Consider the following 14,922-nt stretch of genomic DNA (forward strand, 5'->3'; position numbering starts at 1 on the left):
GGAACCAGCTATCCCAGCCTTCCGATTGGCCCTAGAGATCGTAGGGAGGCCGGAAGTCAGGATGAGGGACAAGAAAACAACCGGCCCCGGAGACTCCTGGGAAATGTAGTGCGACTGCGCGAGCCGGCTGCAACAACTCGAAAGAGGAAATTACCACAAGGCCCAGAAAGGTCGGCTACACACTGTTTGGGAAAGGTGGTACTACCCACCGAAGAGAGAGGGAGTCTATTTAGGTAACAGGCGCGCGTCCTGAACTTCCCCAAAACTTTAACGGAAGGAAATTCTTCATTAGTTTATAATTCTCCCTGTAGTTGTGCATCGTGCCTTTGATTATTCTTAGGAATTCACTTCGTTTTAACATCGAGTCCCCTGCAAGCAACATAGTCTCGCCCCCAGATTCTCTGCCAATCGTGAAGGAGTCTCTCAAACTCTTTATCCAGTCCACGCCCCAATATTACTGGCTAAAGCCGGCGGCTTTTTGGAGGTTTGGTCTTTCACTTTTAATGCCGTCTGCATCCTTGGCTCTATTACCCTCGTATTGTAGAAGAGAAAACAAATGCTCACAGAAGTTGAGTAAATTTATCTAAGATCACATTTTTTAAGTAGAGGAGATGGGATTTGAGTTAAGAACGTCTGATCCTATATATCATCAATAGTCAATTAGAAGATAATAGCAACAACAAGAACAAAAAGATCAACGTTCATAATAACGAAAAAGGCAACAAAGTTTTTAAAAATAAGCCTAAGACCTTTACGGGAAAATTTAAAACTTCGTTGAATAACTATAAAAATAATTAAATAAGCTATAGACCTTATTAATGGATGGGGAGATCTAATATTGTAAATTCTCCATATTAAAAGTTCAAGGCAATTCCGATGAAAATCGCAATAGGTTTGTCATGGAATTTGCCAAGTTGATTTTAAAATTCACATGGAAGGAAAAAAGCACAAGAAGTGGCATCTGAATTTTGAAAAATAATAGGGGGCAATCGCCATAACAGATCTCACAAATATTAACGTACTACGAAATTATAGTAACTTAAAAAGTATCGTCAGTTGAGTCTATGGGGATACAATCAGCAAAATCCAGACGAGAAAACTCTACAGGACAAAAGATCTAGTATCTTCAAAAAATAAATAGAAAAAACAAAAACAAACAAACAAAAAAAAAGAGCAAGAGTTGGGTCTTTTTGTTTGTCTTTGTTTTTCAATATTCCTTATTTTTAGAGATACACATGGAAATGATGAGGATGAAATGACTCTAGAATTTGCTTCAAAATAATCTGGAATATGCCAGGAAGGGAAGTAGATGGAAGTATAGATGAAACAAGATTCACCACAAATTGATAATTGCTAAAACTGAGTGACAGGTTCAATATACATATATACATACACATACATATATGCATTTGAAATTTTCCACAATTTTTTTAAGCAGGGTATTGGCACAGAAAATTTTTTTAACAACAAAAGATCAGTAGAAGAATTTAAGAGTTCAGACACAGGCATGTATATCAGAATTTAGTAAATGCTGAGTAGAATTTCAAATCAGATGGAAACAAATAATGGAGTTAGGACATTTGCTTTTCGTTTGGGGAAAATATTATGTTAGATTTTTATCCAACACCATTTACAAAAACAAATTTCAGATGAATTAAAACCCTAAAGATATTTAAAAATTAAAAATTTTAGGGACTTCCCTGGTGGTCCAGTGGGTAGGACTCCACGCTCCCAATGCAGGGGGCCAGGGTTTCATCCCTGGTCAGGGAACTAGGTCCCAAATGCATGCCGCGACTAAGGAACCTGCATGCCACAACTATGAGCCCACATGCCGCAACTGGGAGATCCCACATGCCACAATTGAGGATTCTGCATGCCACAATGAAGTTCCCGCGTGCCGCGACTAAGACCCAGTGCAGCCAAAATGAATAGACTTTTTTAAATTAAAATTTTTAAGTTAAAATATATGTTTATGACATCGTGTAGGAAATTTTTACGTAAGACATAAGGGGAAAACTAAGACGTAAAGGAAAAGACTGACCAAACCAAAATTTTAAAATTCTGTTTGACAAAAGAAAAACAAATAAAACTGAAGGATAAAATATTTCCAACACATGTAACAAAGTATTAGAACCTAAAATGTAAACAACAACAACAAAAACTCCTAAGAATCAGTGAGAAAAGGACAAAAGCTCAATAGGGGGAAAAAATGGGGAAAATAGGCAATTCTTAGAAGAAGAAACAAAACTGGCCATTAAAGACATGAAAAGGTGCTTGGCCTCAGTAGTAATACTGAAATTAAATTTTAAACTTAATTTAAAGAAGTACCATTACTTTAAATTAAACTTAATTTAAAGAAGTACCATTTTTCACCTATCAAACTGACCAAAATTAAAAGTTTGATGGTATCAAAGATTTACAAGGTAACTCAGAAGGTTGGGGAAAAGGATGGGTTCAGCTGCTTTAAAGGGCAACTTGGCAACACGTACTTAAAATGTCAAACGTGTGTGCCCTGTAACCTAGCACTTCTATTTCTAGGTTTAGTTCCAAGAGACACACTTATCAACTTTCACACAGAGAAACAGAGGCACAGTCACTGCAGCATTTACTGAGCACCTACAATGCGCCAGTCGCTGTACTAAATGTGGGGATATAGCAGTGAAAAGACAGACAAAATCTCTGTCTTCAGGGAGCTGACATTCTACTGGAGAAGACAGACACTAAACAAGGTGAATAAATAAATAAGTAAATAATATCTCATAATAAGAGATGATAAATGCAAAGCCATGACAAGAAGCGGAGGAAGGGAGGACTGGACAGGGACAAAGGAAGGGCAGGGTCTGCCTAGGCTGTGGCTGCCCACCGACCTCAAGGTACATGCAGGGCCACTGGTAGGGGTGGAGGTAAAGGTACTTGCTTTATATTAGGAGGGAAGGGGTATCAAAGCTGTGCTGTGTCCAGGGCCTGATAGGCAGAAAGTGCTCGGTGAGTGGATGAGTGTATGAGGCAATGCCAGGAGGCCAGGATGTGTGCAAGATCTTCCCAAGTCCTTCCAGATTAACAAGAGGTAATAAGCCTGGCCCAAAAGATTCCTCTCTTGTCATTCCTTCTGCATCCATTGTAGTGTAGGCTGGGTCTCAAGTTCCCATTATTTACGAATGGGAGACTTCAAGGTCTGAAATCACCAAAGCAGAATTTTAGACCTGGAAGGAAGCGCAGACATATCTGGTAGACCCTAACCACAATTTTAGTCATTACTCTTTTGTTGGTTTATTTTGTATATTTATTTATTTATTTTCTTCATTGTTTTTTTGGCTGTGTCGGGTCTCAGTTGCAGCATGCGGGATCTTTCGTTGCTGCGTGCGGACTTCTCTCTAGTTGTGGCGTGCGGGTCTTTCTCTCTTTAGTTGTGTCAAGCCAGCTCCAGAGCGCGTGGGCTCTGTAGTTTGTGGCATGCAGGCCCTCTCGTTGAGGAGCGCGAGCTCGGTAGTTGTGGCGGACGGGCTTAGTTGCCCCGTGGCATGTGGGATCCTAGTTTCCGGATCAGGGATCGAACCCACGTCCCCTGCATTGGAAGGTGGATTCTTTACCACTGGACCACGAAGGAAGTCCCTCAGTCATTACTCTTTTGGCCTTATCCATGTGAAAGGGGTTTGCAATTATAAATAGGGTAGCTCAGGGACGTTTGAACAAAGACCTGAAGGAGGTGAAGGAGTAAGCCATGCAGATATCTGAAGGAAGAATGTTCCAGGCAGAGGGAACAGCAAGTGCAAAGGCAGGAGCAGAGAGGCATGTTTTAGAAATAGCTAGGAAGTCAGGGTGACTGGATCAAATGGACAAGGAGGAGAGTATCAGAAGATGAGGCCAGAGATATTCTGGGGCAGGATGCAGACCAACTGGGCCTTAGTAAGGAAGCTGATTTTTACTCTGAATGAGGTGGGAGTCCCGGGAGGGTTTTGAGCATTGATTTACTCTCTACTTTTAACGGGATAACTCTGGCTGCTGTGCTGAAAACAGGGGGAAGGGGAACAAGAGTGGAAATAGGGAAATCAATTAGTAGGCTGCTGCGTTGTAGTTGTGAAAAATTGGAAACCACCTAATGGTCCATTAGTAGAGGGGGGTTGTTCAATAAACTGTCTATGGGATGGAATACTAAGCATCAGTTCAAAAAGAGTTTGGGGGCTTCCCTGGTGGCGCGGTGGTGAAGAATCCACCTGCCAATACAGGGGACACGTGTTCAAGCCATGGTCCGGGAAGTTCCCACATGCCATGAGCAACTAAGCCTGTGCACCACAACTACCAAAGCCTGCGCGCCTAGAGCCCATGATCCACAACAAGAGAAGCCACCACAATGAGAAGCCCGCGCACCGCAACGAAGAGTAGCCCCCATTCACCGCAACTAGAGAAAAGCCTGCACACAGCAACGAAGACCCAATGCAGCCAAAGATAAATAAATAAATTTTTAAAAAAAAACGAGTTTGATAGATCTGGACTGATATGGAGATAATGTTTGAGACACATTCTGGAGTTAAAACACAAAGTGCTGATTGATTATGGGTGGTTTTTTTCATTATGAAACCATTATGGGTTTTTTTTTTCTGAACTTTAAGAACTATATTTTCTTACTGAAGTATAGTTGATCATAATGTTTTTTAAAAATATGCAAAACAGTGTACCACTTTTCCCATGGGTGTGATTAAGTATTAACAGCTAGCACTTACCTGGCACTTACCACAGGCCAGGCACTGTTTGGAGTACCGTGCACATAGTTAACTCATTTCATCCTGACAATAACCCTGTGAGGTAGGTAATGTTATATATCCATTTTATAGATTGAGGAAGTTGAGACTCAGAGTGGTTAGAAAACTTCTCCAAGGTCACATAGTTTGTATGCAACAGAGCCAAGATTTGAACCCAAGTAGGCCAGCTCTAGAGGCCAAACCCTTAACCACTGCCCTATATTACCTCTCCTAAACATGGATGTGTATATAGAGAGAAAGGTATGGAAGAATTCACAACAACCTGACAAGAGTGGGAACTTCAGAGGGAAGGAGCTAAACAGGACTCGTGGACAGAAAGGATAGATAATTGGATCTTTATCTTTAATTTTTTTAAAAGAATATATCCACGTGTTACTTGTGTGCTTTGAATTTATTATTTCTTATTATAGAAGGGGAGAGGAGTCTGCAAAGGAGAGAGGAGGGGGAGACAAGCTCTATATTTAAAAAGTGAGAGGGAAAGACCCAACGTCTACTCCTGCCCCTTCCAAATCTTCTTCACTCCGTGTCTGTCACTCCCTCCACCATCCAACCTGTGGTCACCAGGCCAGAAATCTGGACCTGCCTTCCAGCTCACTGGAGACCTCCTGCTTCATGGAGAACAGACAACAGCTGGTCACTGGCTCTGGGTAGCGACGTAACCCTCAGACACCTCCAGGCAAGGTGGCTGTGATCACCTAAGGACACCCCCTGGAGAAGGTTGCAAGTGTGAGCCATTGGTGACAGTCATCAAAAAGATCTGTCTTCTGCAGTTCCCCTCCAACCAAACACAGGGATCTCTGTGGGTGTCCTGGTCTCTTCCTTCCTAGCTGATGTGTAATCCATTTTGGAGGAAGGATTACAGACACCTTAGCACACAGTGATTAAAAGCGATGAATTATAGAAAACAACCCAAGTATCCACCAACTGATGAGTAGATAAAATGTGGTAAATCCATACAATGGAATAGTATTCTTTAATACAAGGAATAAAATACCGATACATACAACGTAGGTGAACCTGAAACATTATACTAAGTGAAAGAAGCCAGACTCAAAAGGACAAATATTGTATGATTCCATTCATATGAAATTTCCAGAATAGGCAAATCCATAGAGACAGAAATTAGATTAGTGGTTGCCAGGGGCTGGGGGTTGGGGGGATAGAGAGGAACTACTGATGCAGGGTGTTTTTTCAATAAGCTCATGTAAGGTAAGTGGTAGCCAGACTCAAGGAGTGCCTTTGTCTTCTTCTGGGAGTTGGAAGAGGGGAATCACTTGAAATTCCATCCTCTCCATTTGCAGTGGGCCCTGGCCTAGGTCAAACTACTTTAATATGGGATTTAATATGGGAGACTTTTCTATGTTAAAAAAGTTTTTAAATTACAAATATTATACACGCTTATGACAGAGTGAGAATATATGTTAGGTGCCGTATATTTATTACTTTATTTAATCATTGCAACACCCTTACCAGGTAGGTGCTATTATTTTCAATTTCCAGATGAAAAAAGCCGAGGCTCAAAAGAGGTGCCATAGGGCTTCCCTGGTGGCGCAGTGGTTGAGAGTCTACCTGCCGATGCAGGGCACGTGGGTTCGTGCCCCGGTCCGGGAAGATCCCACATGCTGTGGAGTGGCTAGGCCCGTGAGCCATGGCCACTGAGCCTGCGCACCCGGAGCCTGTGCTCCGCAACGGGAGAGGCCACAACAGTGAGAGGCCCGCGTACAGCAAGAAAAAAAAAAAAAGAGGTGACATAACTTACTCAAGGTCACACAGCAGAGTTAAGATTTGCAGCCAGATCCATATGAGTTTATAAATATTTATGAAGTAAAAAGTAAAAATGCCCTAAGCCTCCCACCCTACCCCATTGTCAATCCCACTCCTCAGTTTAAAAATTAGTGTTAAAAAATGAGTGTGAATCTTTCAAAGGCTTTTAATGCAAATACAAACCCTCATATATCTATATCTATAAACGCATGCCTTTTTGTATTTTACATATGTGTGTGTTTATATATTTAAAAATTTTTCATTTCAAAAGTATTGCCTACTTTTTTGTAATATTTAGCAAATATAGAAAATAATAAAGAACCAAAAAAATAACTATAACCTAGCCTTTAGAAGCAACCTCTCCACTCTTCGCATTTAAGTGTATTTCCTTCTAGTTTTTTAAATCTAATAAACTGATTTTATTAGATATTGAGTAGATACAAATATAAATATATGTATATGTAAAATGAATGAAAGGTATAAAGAATAGTAAGGCAACACATTCTGTACACATACATACGATTTAATTTAATAAGAAGAACATTTCTATTCTCTTTCAAGCTCCCAACTTTATCCTGTTCCCTGGTTCATCCTGTACCCTCCCCTGTGAAGGTGCAATGGCTGTCTTGAATGTTGTGTTGATTATTCCCTTATACTTCTTTATAATTTTACCACATAGGTATATTTCCCTGTATGAATTATCTACTTATTGATGCAGAACACATTACCTCCAAACTTAGCAGCTTACCATGACAAGCATTATTATCTCATACAGTTTCTGAGGGTCAGGAATTCAGTTTAAGAGAGTGGTTCTGGCTCAGGGTCTCAAATAAGGTTTGTAGTCAACCGTTGGCTGAGTCATCTGAAGGCTCGGTGGGGCGGGAAGATCTAGTTTCTCATTACACATGGGCCTCTCCATACTGTTACTCTCCATGGCTGTTCACAACATGGCAGCTAGCTACTTCCAGAGTGAGTGATGAGACAGAGAGATAGAAGAGAGAGAGAGAAAGAGAGGCATGCCATCATCTCTGCCATTTGTTATCAATCACACAGAACATTGTGAGAGGGGACTACACAAAGGTGTGAATACCAGGAGGCAGGGATCTTTGGGGGCCTTCTTGGAGGTGGCTGGCTACCACAAACCCTACACAGTGTGCAAATTAATTTTGCCTGTTTTCAAACTATATATAAATGGAATCATACTGCATTATTCTTTCGCAATGTTTTTCATGCAATGTGTTTCTAAGATTCTTTCAAGCTGTGTATAGCTAAATCTGCTTATTTTTTCACTGTGTCATATTACTATGTAAAAACATACTACTATTTGGTTAATCATTTGCTATAATTAACAGTTGGGTAGTTTCCATATTTTTGCTAAAAGAAGTAGTATTGCTATAAACATCCTTATACCTGCATCTCACACGTGTTAAGAGTTATTTTAGAGCATATATCAAAAAATAGAATTGCTGGGTCATAGGTTGTAGGCATCTTCAATTCTACTTGGTAACAATACAATTTTTTCCAAAGTTATTCCATATTCTTGAATCACACTTGATTTTATCAAATTTTCTTGGCCGAGGTGAGGGAATTGTTGGCGAGGCAGTAGTGCCGTCAGCAGAGTAGAAGGACTTGAGCTCACCTCCTCTCACGAAAACGCCAAAATCACAACTGACTGCTGAATAATCATCTACCAAAAAAAGGCAGATTTTCTCATTTTTGCCTATCTGGTGGGTGTGAAATGATATCTCACTGAGGTTTTAATCTGCATTTTTCCTGATAACTAGTGAGGTTGAGCATCTACCTCAATCTCTGGTTTATTGACCGCTCTATTTCCATTCCTCTTTAGCATCTGCACAAGGCCTTTCTCCATTTTTCTTTTGTCTTTATCATATTGATTTCCCAGCCTTTTTTCCTACACATGGTATTTAGAGTTGAGATCATGTCACACATATAATTTTGTATACTTTTATTTTCACTTCATATTACACCATAAGCATCTCCTCATCATCTAAATCTCAGCAAATGTGTTTTTTAAACAATGCTTTCCAATTAAAAAAAAAGTCATGTTTAGATAATATAGAAATTATAAAAAGGAAAATAAAATCATCCATAATTTGATTATGTAGCAATAACCACCTTTTTGCATCCTGGCATAATTCTTTCTACTATATGTTGCATGTAATGTACATTTTTTAGTAAATTAGAGTAATTCTTAGTATAGCTTTGTAACCCTTTTTTTTTTTACAAATTGTTATGTTTTGAGTATTTTTCCCCATCATTAAATATGTGTGAATTTAACCCATTTAAAGTATCACCCTATTTACTGAATTCTCAGTTTTAATTTTTCTTTCCTGTGTTATAAATAACCTAGTATAAACATCTCTGTGGATAAAATTTGGTTGCATTTCACTTCTTTTCTTAAATTCAATTCCAATCAAAGATTATTTTTCAATGATCTTTCCAGAGCCATTTTTAAGGCTCTTGATAAATATTGCAAAGTTCCCTTCCCCAAAGGCTCTATCTTCCCCCAATATAAATCTCTTCATGTCCTTTCTGTTCAAAAAGCCTGGTTGGCTCCTCCAGTGCCTATTTAGTGTCCTGCACATGCAGATACATGTTTACATTCAGTCTCCTTTGCTACCATTCCCTCTTAGCCATCCCATCTGGACTCTCCTGTTAACTCTCCATGCCTTTGCTGAGGCAGCACCTTCCACCTAAAATACCCCTCACACCTCTGCTCTCTCCTGGCCTCCCAAAGCACATCAGAGACTTCCATAATAAAAATTTCCAGGGCTTCCCTGGTGGCGCAGTGGTTAAGAATCTGCCTGCCAATGCAAGGGACACAGGTTCGAGCCCTGGCCTGGGAACATCCCACACGCTGCGGAGCAACTAAGCCCGTGTGCCACAACTACTGAGACTGAGCTCTAGAGCCCGCAAGCCACAACTATTGAGCCCACGTGCCACAACAACTGAAGGCTGCACTCCTAGAGCCCGTGCTCCGCAACAAGAGAAGCCACGATAATGAGAAGCCCGTGCACTGCAACGAAGAGTAGCCCTGGCTCACTGCAACTAGAGAAAGCCCATGCACAGCAGCGAAGACCCAACACAGCCATAAATAAATAAACTTATTTTTTAAAAAAATTTCCACATTGAAGTGATTGTGACACCACAGGTTTTTAAAATGGAAATCAGATCATGTCCTGTACCAGTTTAAAACCTTCCCATGGGGACTTCCCTGGTGGCACAGTGGTTAGGAATCTGCCTGCCAGTACAGGGGACACGGGTTCGAGCCCTGGCCTGGGAAGATCCCACATGCCACGGAGCAACTAAGCCCATGAGCCACAACTACTGAGCCTGCACTCTAGAGCCCACGAGCCACAACTACTGAGCCCGCGTGCCACAACTACTGAAGCCCACACACCTAGAGCCCGTGCTCTGCAACAAGAGAAGCCACCGCAATGAGAAGCCCGCGCATGGCAATGAAGAGTATAGCTCCTGCTCGCCGCAACTAGAGAAAGCCTGCCTGCAGCAATGAAGACCCAACGCAGCCAAAAATAAAAATAATTAAATAAAATAAATTAAAAAAAAAAACCTTTCCATGGAACATAAAAAATTCAGAAATTGACACAAATACACTTGGGAATATAGATTATGGTAATGGAGACATTTCAAGTGAGTTGGAAAAGATGATGATATTGGGATAATTGGGTAGTTATTTAGAAAAAATTTATGGATTCCTGCCTCACATCTTACACTGAAGGGAATTTATGATGGAACATAGATTGAAATGTAAAATATGAAACCAAGTAGAAGAAAACAGAATTATTTTTATGATATCACACAGAGAAGGTCTTCATAAGAATGACATAGAACCTGGAAACCACAAAGGAAAAAGACTTATACGTTAAAATACATAGAAAATAAAAGTTTTTCCATAATAATAAATAATAAGCTGGAAAACTATTTATGACTTATATGTAGAAAAAAAAGGATAAACATTCCACAAATCAATGAGAAAAAAGTTCAACAGAAAGACCAACTGAAAAAAGGGCAAATGAAATGAATAGAGAATTCATCAGAATAAGACATTCCCCCCCAAAAAGACTCATAAATATGAAAAATTGCTCAACTTCACTCTTAATAAAAAGAAATCAAAATAAGAGTGTCTCTCAGTTTTTATCTGATTGGTGAGGATAAAAAGGTTTGATAACACACTGTGTAGCTCAGGATGTGAGGAAATAGGCAGTCTCATACTTTACTGATGGGAGGACAAACTGGTACAGCTGCTATGTAGAGCACATTGCCAATATGCATTAAAACGAAACAAAAAACAAATTCATATACTCAGTTACTGGTAATTCCACTTTCAGGAATTTACTTAACAGATAAACTCCCACATATGCAAAATAACAAATGGATAAGTTATAGCTTTATTTATAATAAGATAGGACTGGAAACTACCTAAGTGTTCCCAAATAGGGGATTGGGCAAGTAAATTATGGCATATCTTTATAAAGTTGTGTGTTAATTTTAACAATGAAGGCCGACTAAAAACATAGAGCTCAGCAAAAAATAAGCAAGATGTAGAAGTGTCTATAGCAAGCGACTGGTTGTATAAAAACATTTATACATATAAATTTGCTTGTGAATACAGTGACCGTCTCTGAAAGACTACAGAGGAAAGGGCTTAAGAGTGATGACCTCTGTGAGGGGAACTAGGGATTGGAAAGCAGGTGCGGGAAGAGGACTTAATTCTATGCTCTTTGGTGTATTTTTAATATCCTATTTTTAATCAATTAAATTACCACAAAATAAAACACCTTTGAATGTCTAGAATCAAGTCTAACTCACTTCCATGGTCAACTTTTCAACCTCCTCTCAACCCACATTTGCCTCAGTCACACTGCTTCTCCTTCAGTTTCTGGGAAATGCCAAGATCTTACTGCCTAGGGACACTTTGCACAAGCCAGTCCCTCTGCCAAGGTTGATGTTCTCTAAACTCTTCCGATGAGTTGGCATCTTCCTACATTTCAGGTCTTGGGTCCTGTGTTGTCTCTTCAAAGAGGCCGTCTCTGACACCCTACACAAACAATTGAAACAGTTGAAAAAATGCCTCTCTTCCTCACTGGGCAGGGAGGACAAGGCTTACATCTCTGACCACCCACTCTAAAGGAGCACCTCTTCCTTCACCCTCTTTATACAATACCCTGATTTGCCTTCTTAGGAGCACTAGTCACTATTTGAAATTACCGTGTTCGTTTTCTTAGTTGTTTACTGTCTCTCTCCATCTCAAGGGTTTAAATCTCTATGAAAGCACGGGCCATGTCTTGTCTTGTTCCTAACTCTAACTTCAGCAATCCAAACAATAAACATTTGCTGAGAGAAATTATGCAGCGTATACTAGGGACTCCACAAATAACAACTTGTTTAATCATCACAATAACTCAATGAGGGAGGTTGGTTTTTACTCATTTTACAGTTAAGGATAATTGAGGCACGCAGCAGTTGAGTAACTTGCCCAACCGGCAAAGCTGGAATCCCAGACACAAGGTTCTTAGCCACAACGCGATGCTTTTTCGATATATAAACTGACGGGTGGATGAAACTGGCTAAATGAATGAATGAATGGAAATGTGAACGTAAACGCTGATTTTTTTTTTCTTGCGTCTCCGGGTTCCCCAGCTCTACCGCAAGGGGGCGCTCTCGCCCAGTTCTTGACGCCAGTCCTCAAGGCGCGCACTCCCCTTGCGTCTCGGGCTCGCGCGCGCTGCCGCGGCACCGGAAGTGACGGAGCTTGCAAGTTCTCCCGGTTTCTTCAGGGGAAACTGAGGCCGACTCGTTCGGAAGAGACAGCGCGAGCCTTCAGCCAGGTAGGCCGGCCCAGGTCCACGGCGCGGAACTTGGCCGCGAAGAGCGCTCGCGTCCGAAAACGACCTGGCCCATGAAGGGGGTATGTGGCCCCCCACGGTTCGCGGGGCTCGCAGGTGAGAGCGCCGCCTCCCCTGTGCGTGGCAGGCGCTGCGCCCAATGGGAGCCCTCGCCGTCCTGCTTGCGTGCTACCTGGGCTCGCTGATTGGCTACGCCGGGGCGGGCCGCCGGGGGCGAGACCCCTCCTCCCAGAAAGGTCTAGGGGGCGCCCCTGAGGGAGAGTAGTTACCTAGCAACGGGGCGGTGGCCGGGCGGGTACCCGGCCTAACGCGCGGAGGAAGCTGCGAGGCCGCAGCCCACCGACCCCGGGCTCCGGAGAGGTGCAGCCCCCGGCCCCCAAGCCCTCCCGGGGGCGCCAGGAAGCCGCCTGTCCCCAGGAAAACGTGGTCTCAGCTGTGGGGGGTCTCGAGCTGGCCTCGACCCCTCTCTCTGACACGAGAAGAGGCCCGGCGCCTCACCCTCGCCCGGTCTTTGTGTAGGGCGCCGGCGGCCATTGTGTCCGTGCGGGGAATGGAGGACCCGGCAATCCCGCATCGCCAAGTCCAGGGCCTTTGGGGAATTCAGAGAAAACCAGCGGCGTTTCTGGGGGGTCCCCGGCTTTCAGCCTCCCAGAAAGGCCCGGGGATGGCCTTTCTAAAGTCAGAGCGCAGATCCGAGGCAGTTTTTCCCTCTCTCCGCCCCTCATCGAAACCTTGAGCCCCATTGAGAAGTCCCTTCAGGGTTTCTTCGGAAACCTCACCTTGGGCTGGTACTTAAATAGAAAAAAACAAAAACTAAACCCCACACCAGCCATCTCCGAGAGAGTTCTCCTGGCTCCCAGTAGGAGGCGGAGAGCCAAGGGGCGTGCAAGAGCGAGGGGGCTGGGCTCCCGGGTGGCAGGAGGCCGCGGCTGCTGAGCGGCCGCCCTCGATCTGGGCGATGGAGGAGGAAGCAAGCGAGGGGGCCGGTTCTTGAGCTTCGTAATTCCTGTGTCGCCTTCTGAGCTCTCAGTCCGCCGGGTCGCATGATCCCTCCAGCCGGAGCTGCTTTTTTTGCCAGCCGCCGCGAGGCCGGTTGAGTTACCGGCATCCCGGCTGCCACCTCCTAGCCCGACCTATGATACAAAAGATTTTCCGGGGGCTGCACCTGCCTGCCGTTGCCCGAGACATTTGAATGTAGGTGGTGCGGGGGTGGGGTTGGGGGGCAGACTACCCACTGGGGTGACTTTCTGAGGAAGACATTTTGGGGAAAATGGGATGGTTGAGGTAAAAAAAAAAAGCCGGTGTGATGATTCAGAGCCCACTGGTGCTTTCAATTTGACTTCATTGAAGTCCCTTGGAAGGTAGACCCAGACCTTCATAAGAGCCGCAAAGAACCCAGGGCTGGTACCTGGAGAGGGAATGGGATGTTGTAGGGTAAATGGCATGCATATTAATTTTTTTTCCTGAAGCTCTTTCTCTCCCTTCAGAACCTTATCTTGGCTTTGGATCTCAGAAGAGAACCACTAAGCAGAGACCAGACTCAGTGAGTGAGCAGGTGTTTTGGACAATGGACTGGTGGAGCCCATCACTATTATAAAAATGTCTCAGAGCAATCGGGAGCTGGTGGTTGACTTTCTCTCCTACAAGCTTTCCCAGAAAGGATACAGCTGGAGTCAGTTTAGCGATGTGGACGAGAACAGAACTGAGGCCCCAGAAGGGACTGAATCAGACATGGAAACCCCCAGTGCCATCAATGGCAACCCGTCCTGGCACCTGGCAGACAGCCCTGCGGTGAATGGAGCCACTGGCCACAGCAGCAGCTTGGATGCCCGGGAGGTGATCCCCATGGCAGCGGTGAAGCAAGCGCTGAGGGAGGCAGGCGATGAGTTTGAACTGAGGTACCGGCGGGCATTCAGCGACCTGACATCCCAGCTCCACATCACCCCAGGGACGGCATATCAGAGCTTTGAGCAGGTAGTGAACGAACTCTTCCGGGATGGGGTGAACTGGGGTCGCATTGTGGCCTTTTTCTCCTTCGGTGGGGCACTGTGCGTGGAAAGCGTAGACAAGGAGATGCAGGTATTGGTGAGTCGGATTGCAGCTTGGATGGCCACTTACCTGAATGACCACCTAGAGCCTTGGATCCAGGAGAACGGCGGCTGGGTAAGGACCACGCCCCTTGTGTGTCCCTTTTCCTTGGCCTCTGGTCAGATTCCCGACAGCCTTTCCCCTATGTCTCTCTCTTATGCTGGGTGATTATTGGAGACGTTGTTTGTTAAGGAGACCTGACTGGCCTCATTGCACCACAAGAGGTTAACTGTTCTGAAATACAGGTGACCTAGTTCTGCAAGGACCAGACATCTTCATTCTGGCCATCCTCATGACCCTACTCTTTCATACTTGTGTTCCAGTTTCTCTGCAGAGGAAAACATAGCCTGTGTGTTCATTTGGCCCCAAACCTTTGAGAGTGGGAAGTGAGTCCAGTGTTCCCCTCACCCTGACATAATGGC

At 43.6% G+C, this 14,922-nt stretch overlaps 1 protein-coding gene across 5 annotated transcripts in view; it reads left to right on the top strand.

The window, feature by feature from the left end:
* Nucleotides 1–12,277: 12,277 nt before the first annotated feature.
* The window catches only part of BCL2L1 (BCL2 like 1), a 51,643-nt gene continuing 48,998 nt past the window's right edge, over nucleotides 12,278–14,922 (top strand). The window contains exons 1-2 of one of the 5 annotated variants that reach the window (XM_032604613.1): nucleotides 12,278–12,394; nucleotides 13,900–14,575. In XM_032604613.1, coding sequence (XP_032460504.1) covers nucleotides 14,012–14,575 — 564 coding nt within the window. In that variant the 5' untranslated portion in view covers nucleotides 12,278–12,394; nucleotides 13,900–14,011. Of the gene's footprint in view, nucleotides 12,395–12,803; nucleotides 13,607–13,881; nucleotides 14,576–14,922 lie in introns of those variants that run through there. The other 4 variants (XM_032604615.1, XM_032604614.1, XM_032604611.1 and 1 more) reach the window with 4 other exon arrangements.

Source organism: Phocoena sinus, chromosome 15 (genome assembly GCF_008692025.1).
Source record: "Phocoena sinus isolate mPhoSin1 chromosome 15, mPhoSin1.pri, whole genome shotgun sequence".
Classification (NCBI taxonomy): Eukaryota; Metazoa; Chordata; class Mammalia; order Artiodactyla; family Phocoenidae; genus Phocoena; species Phocoena sinus.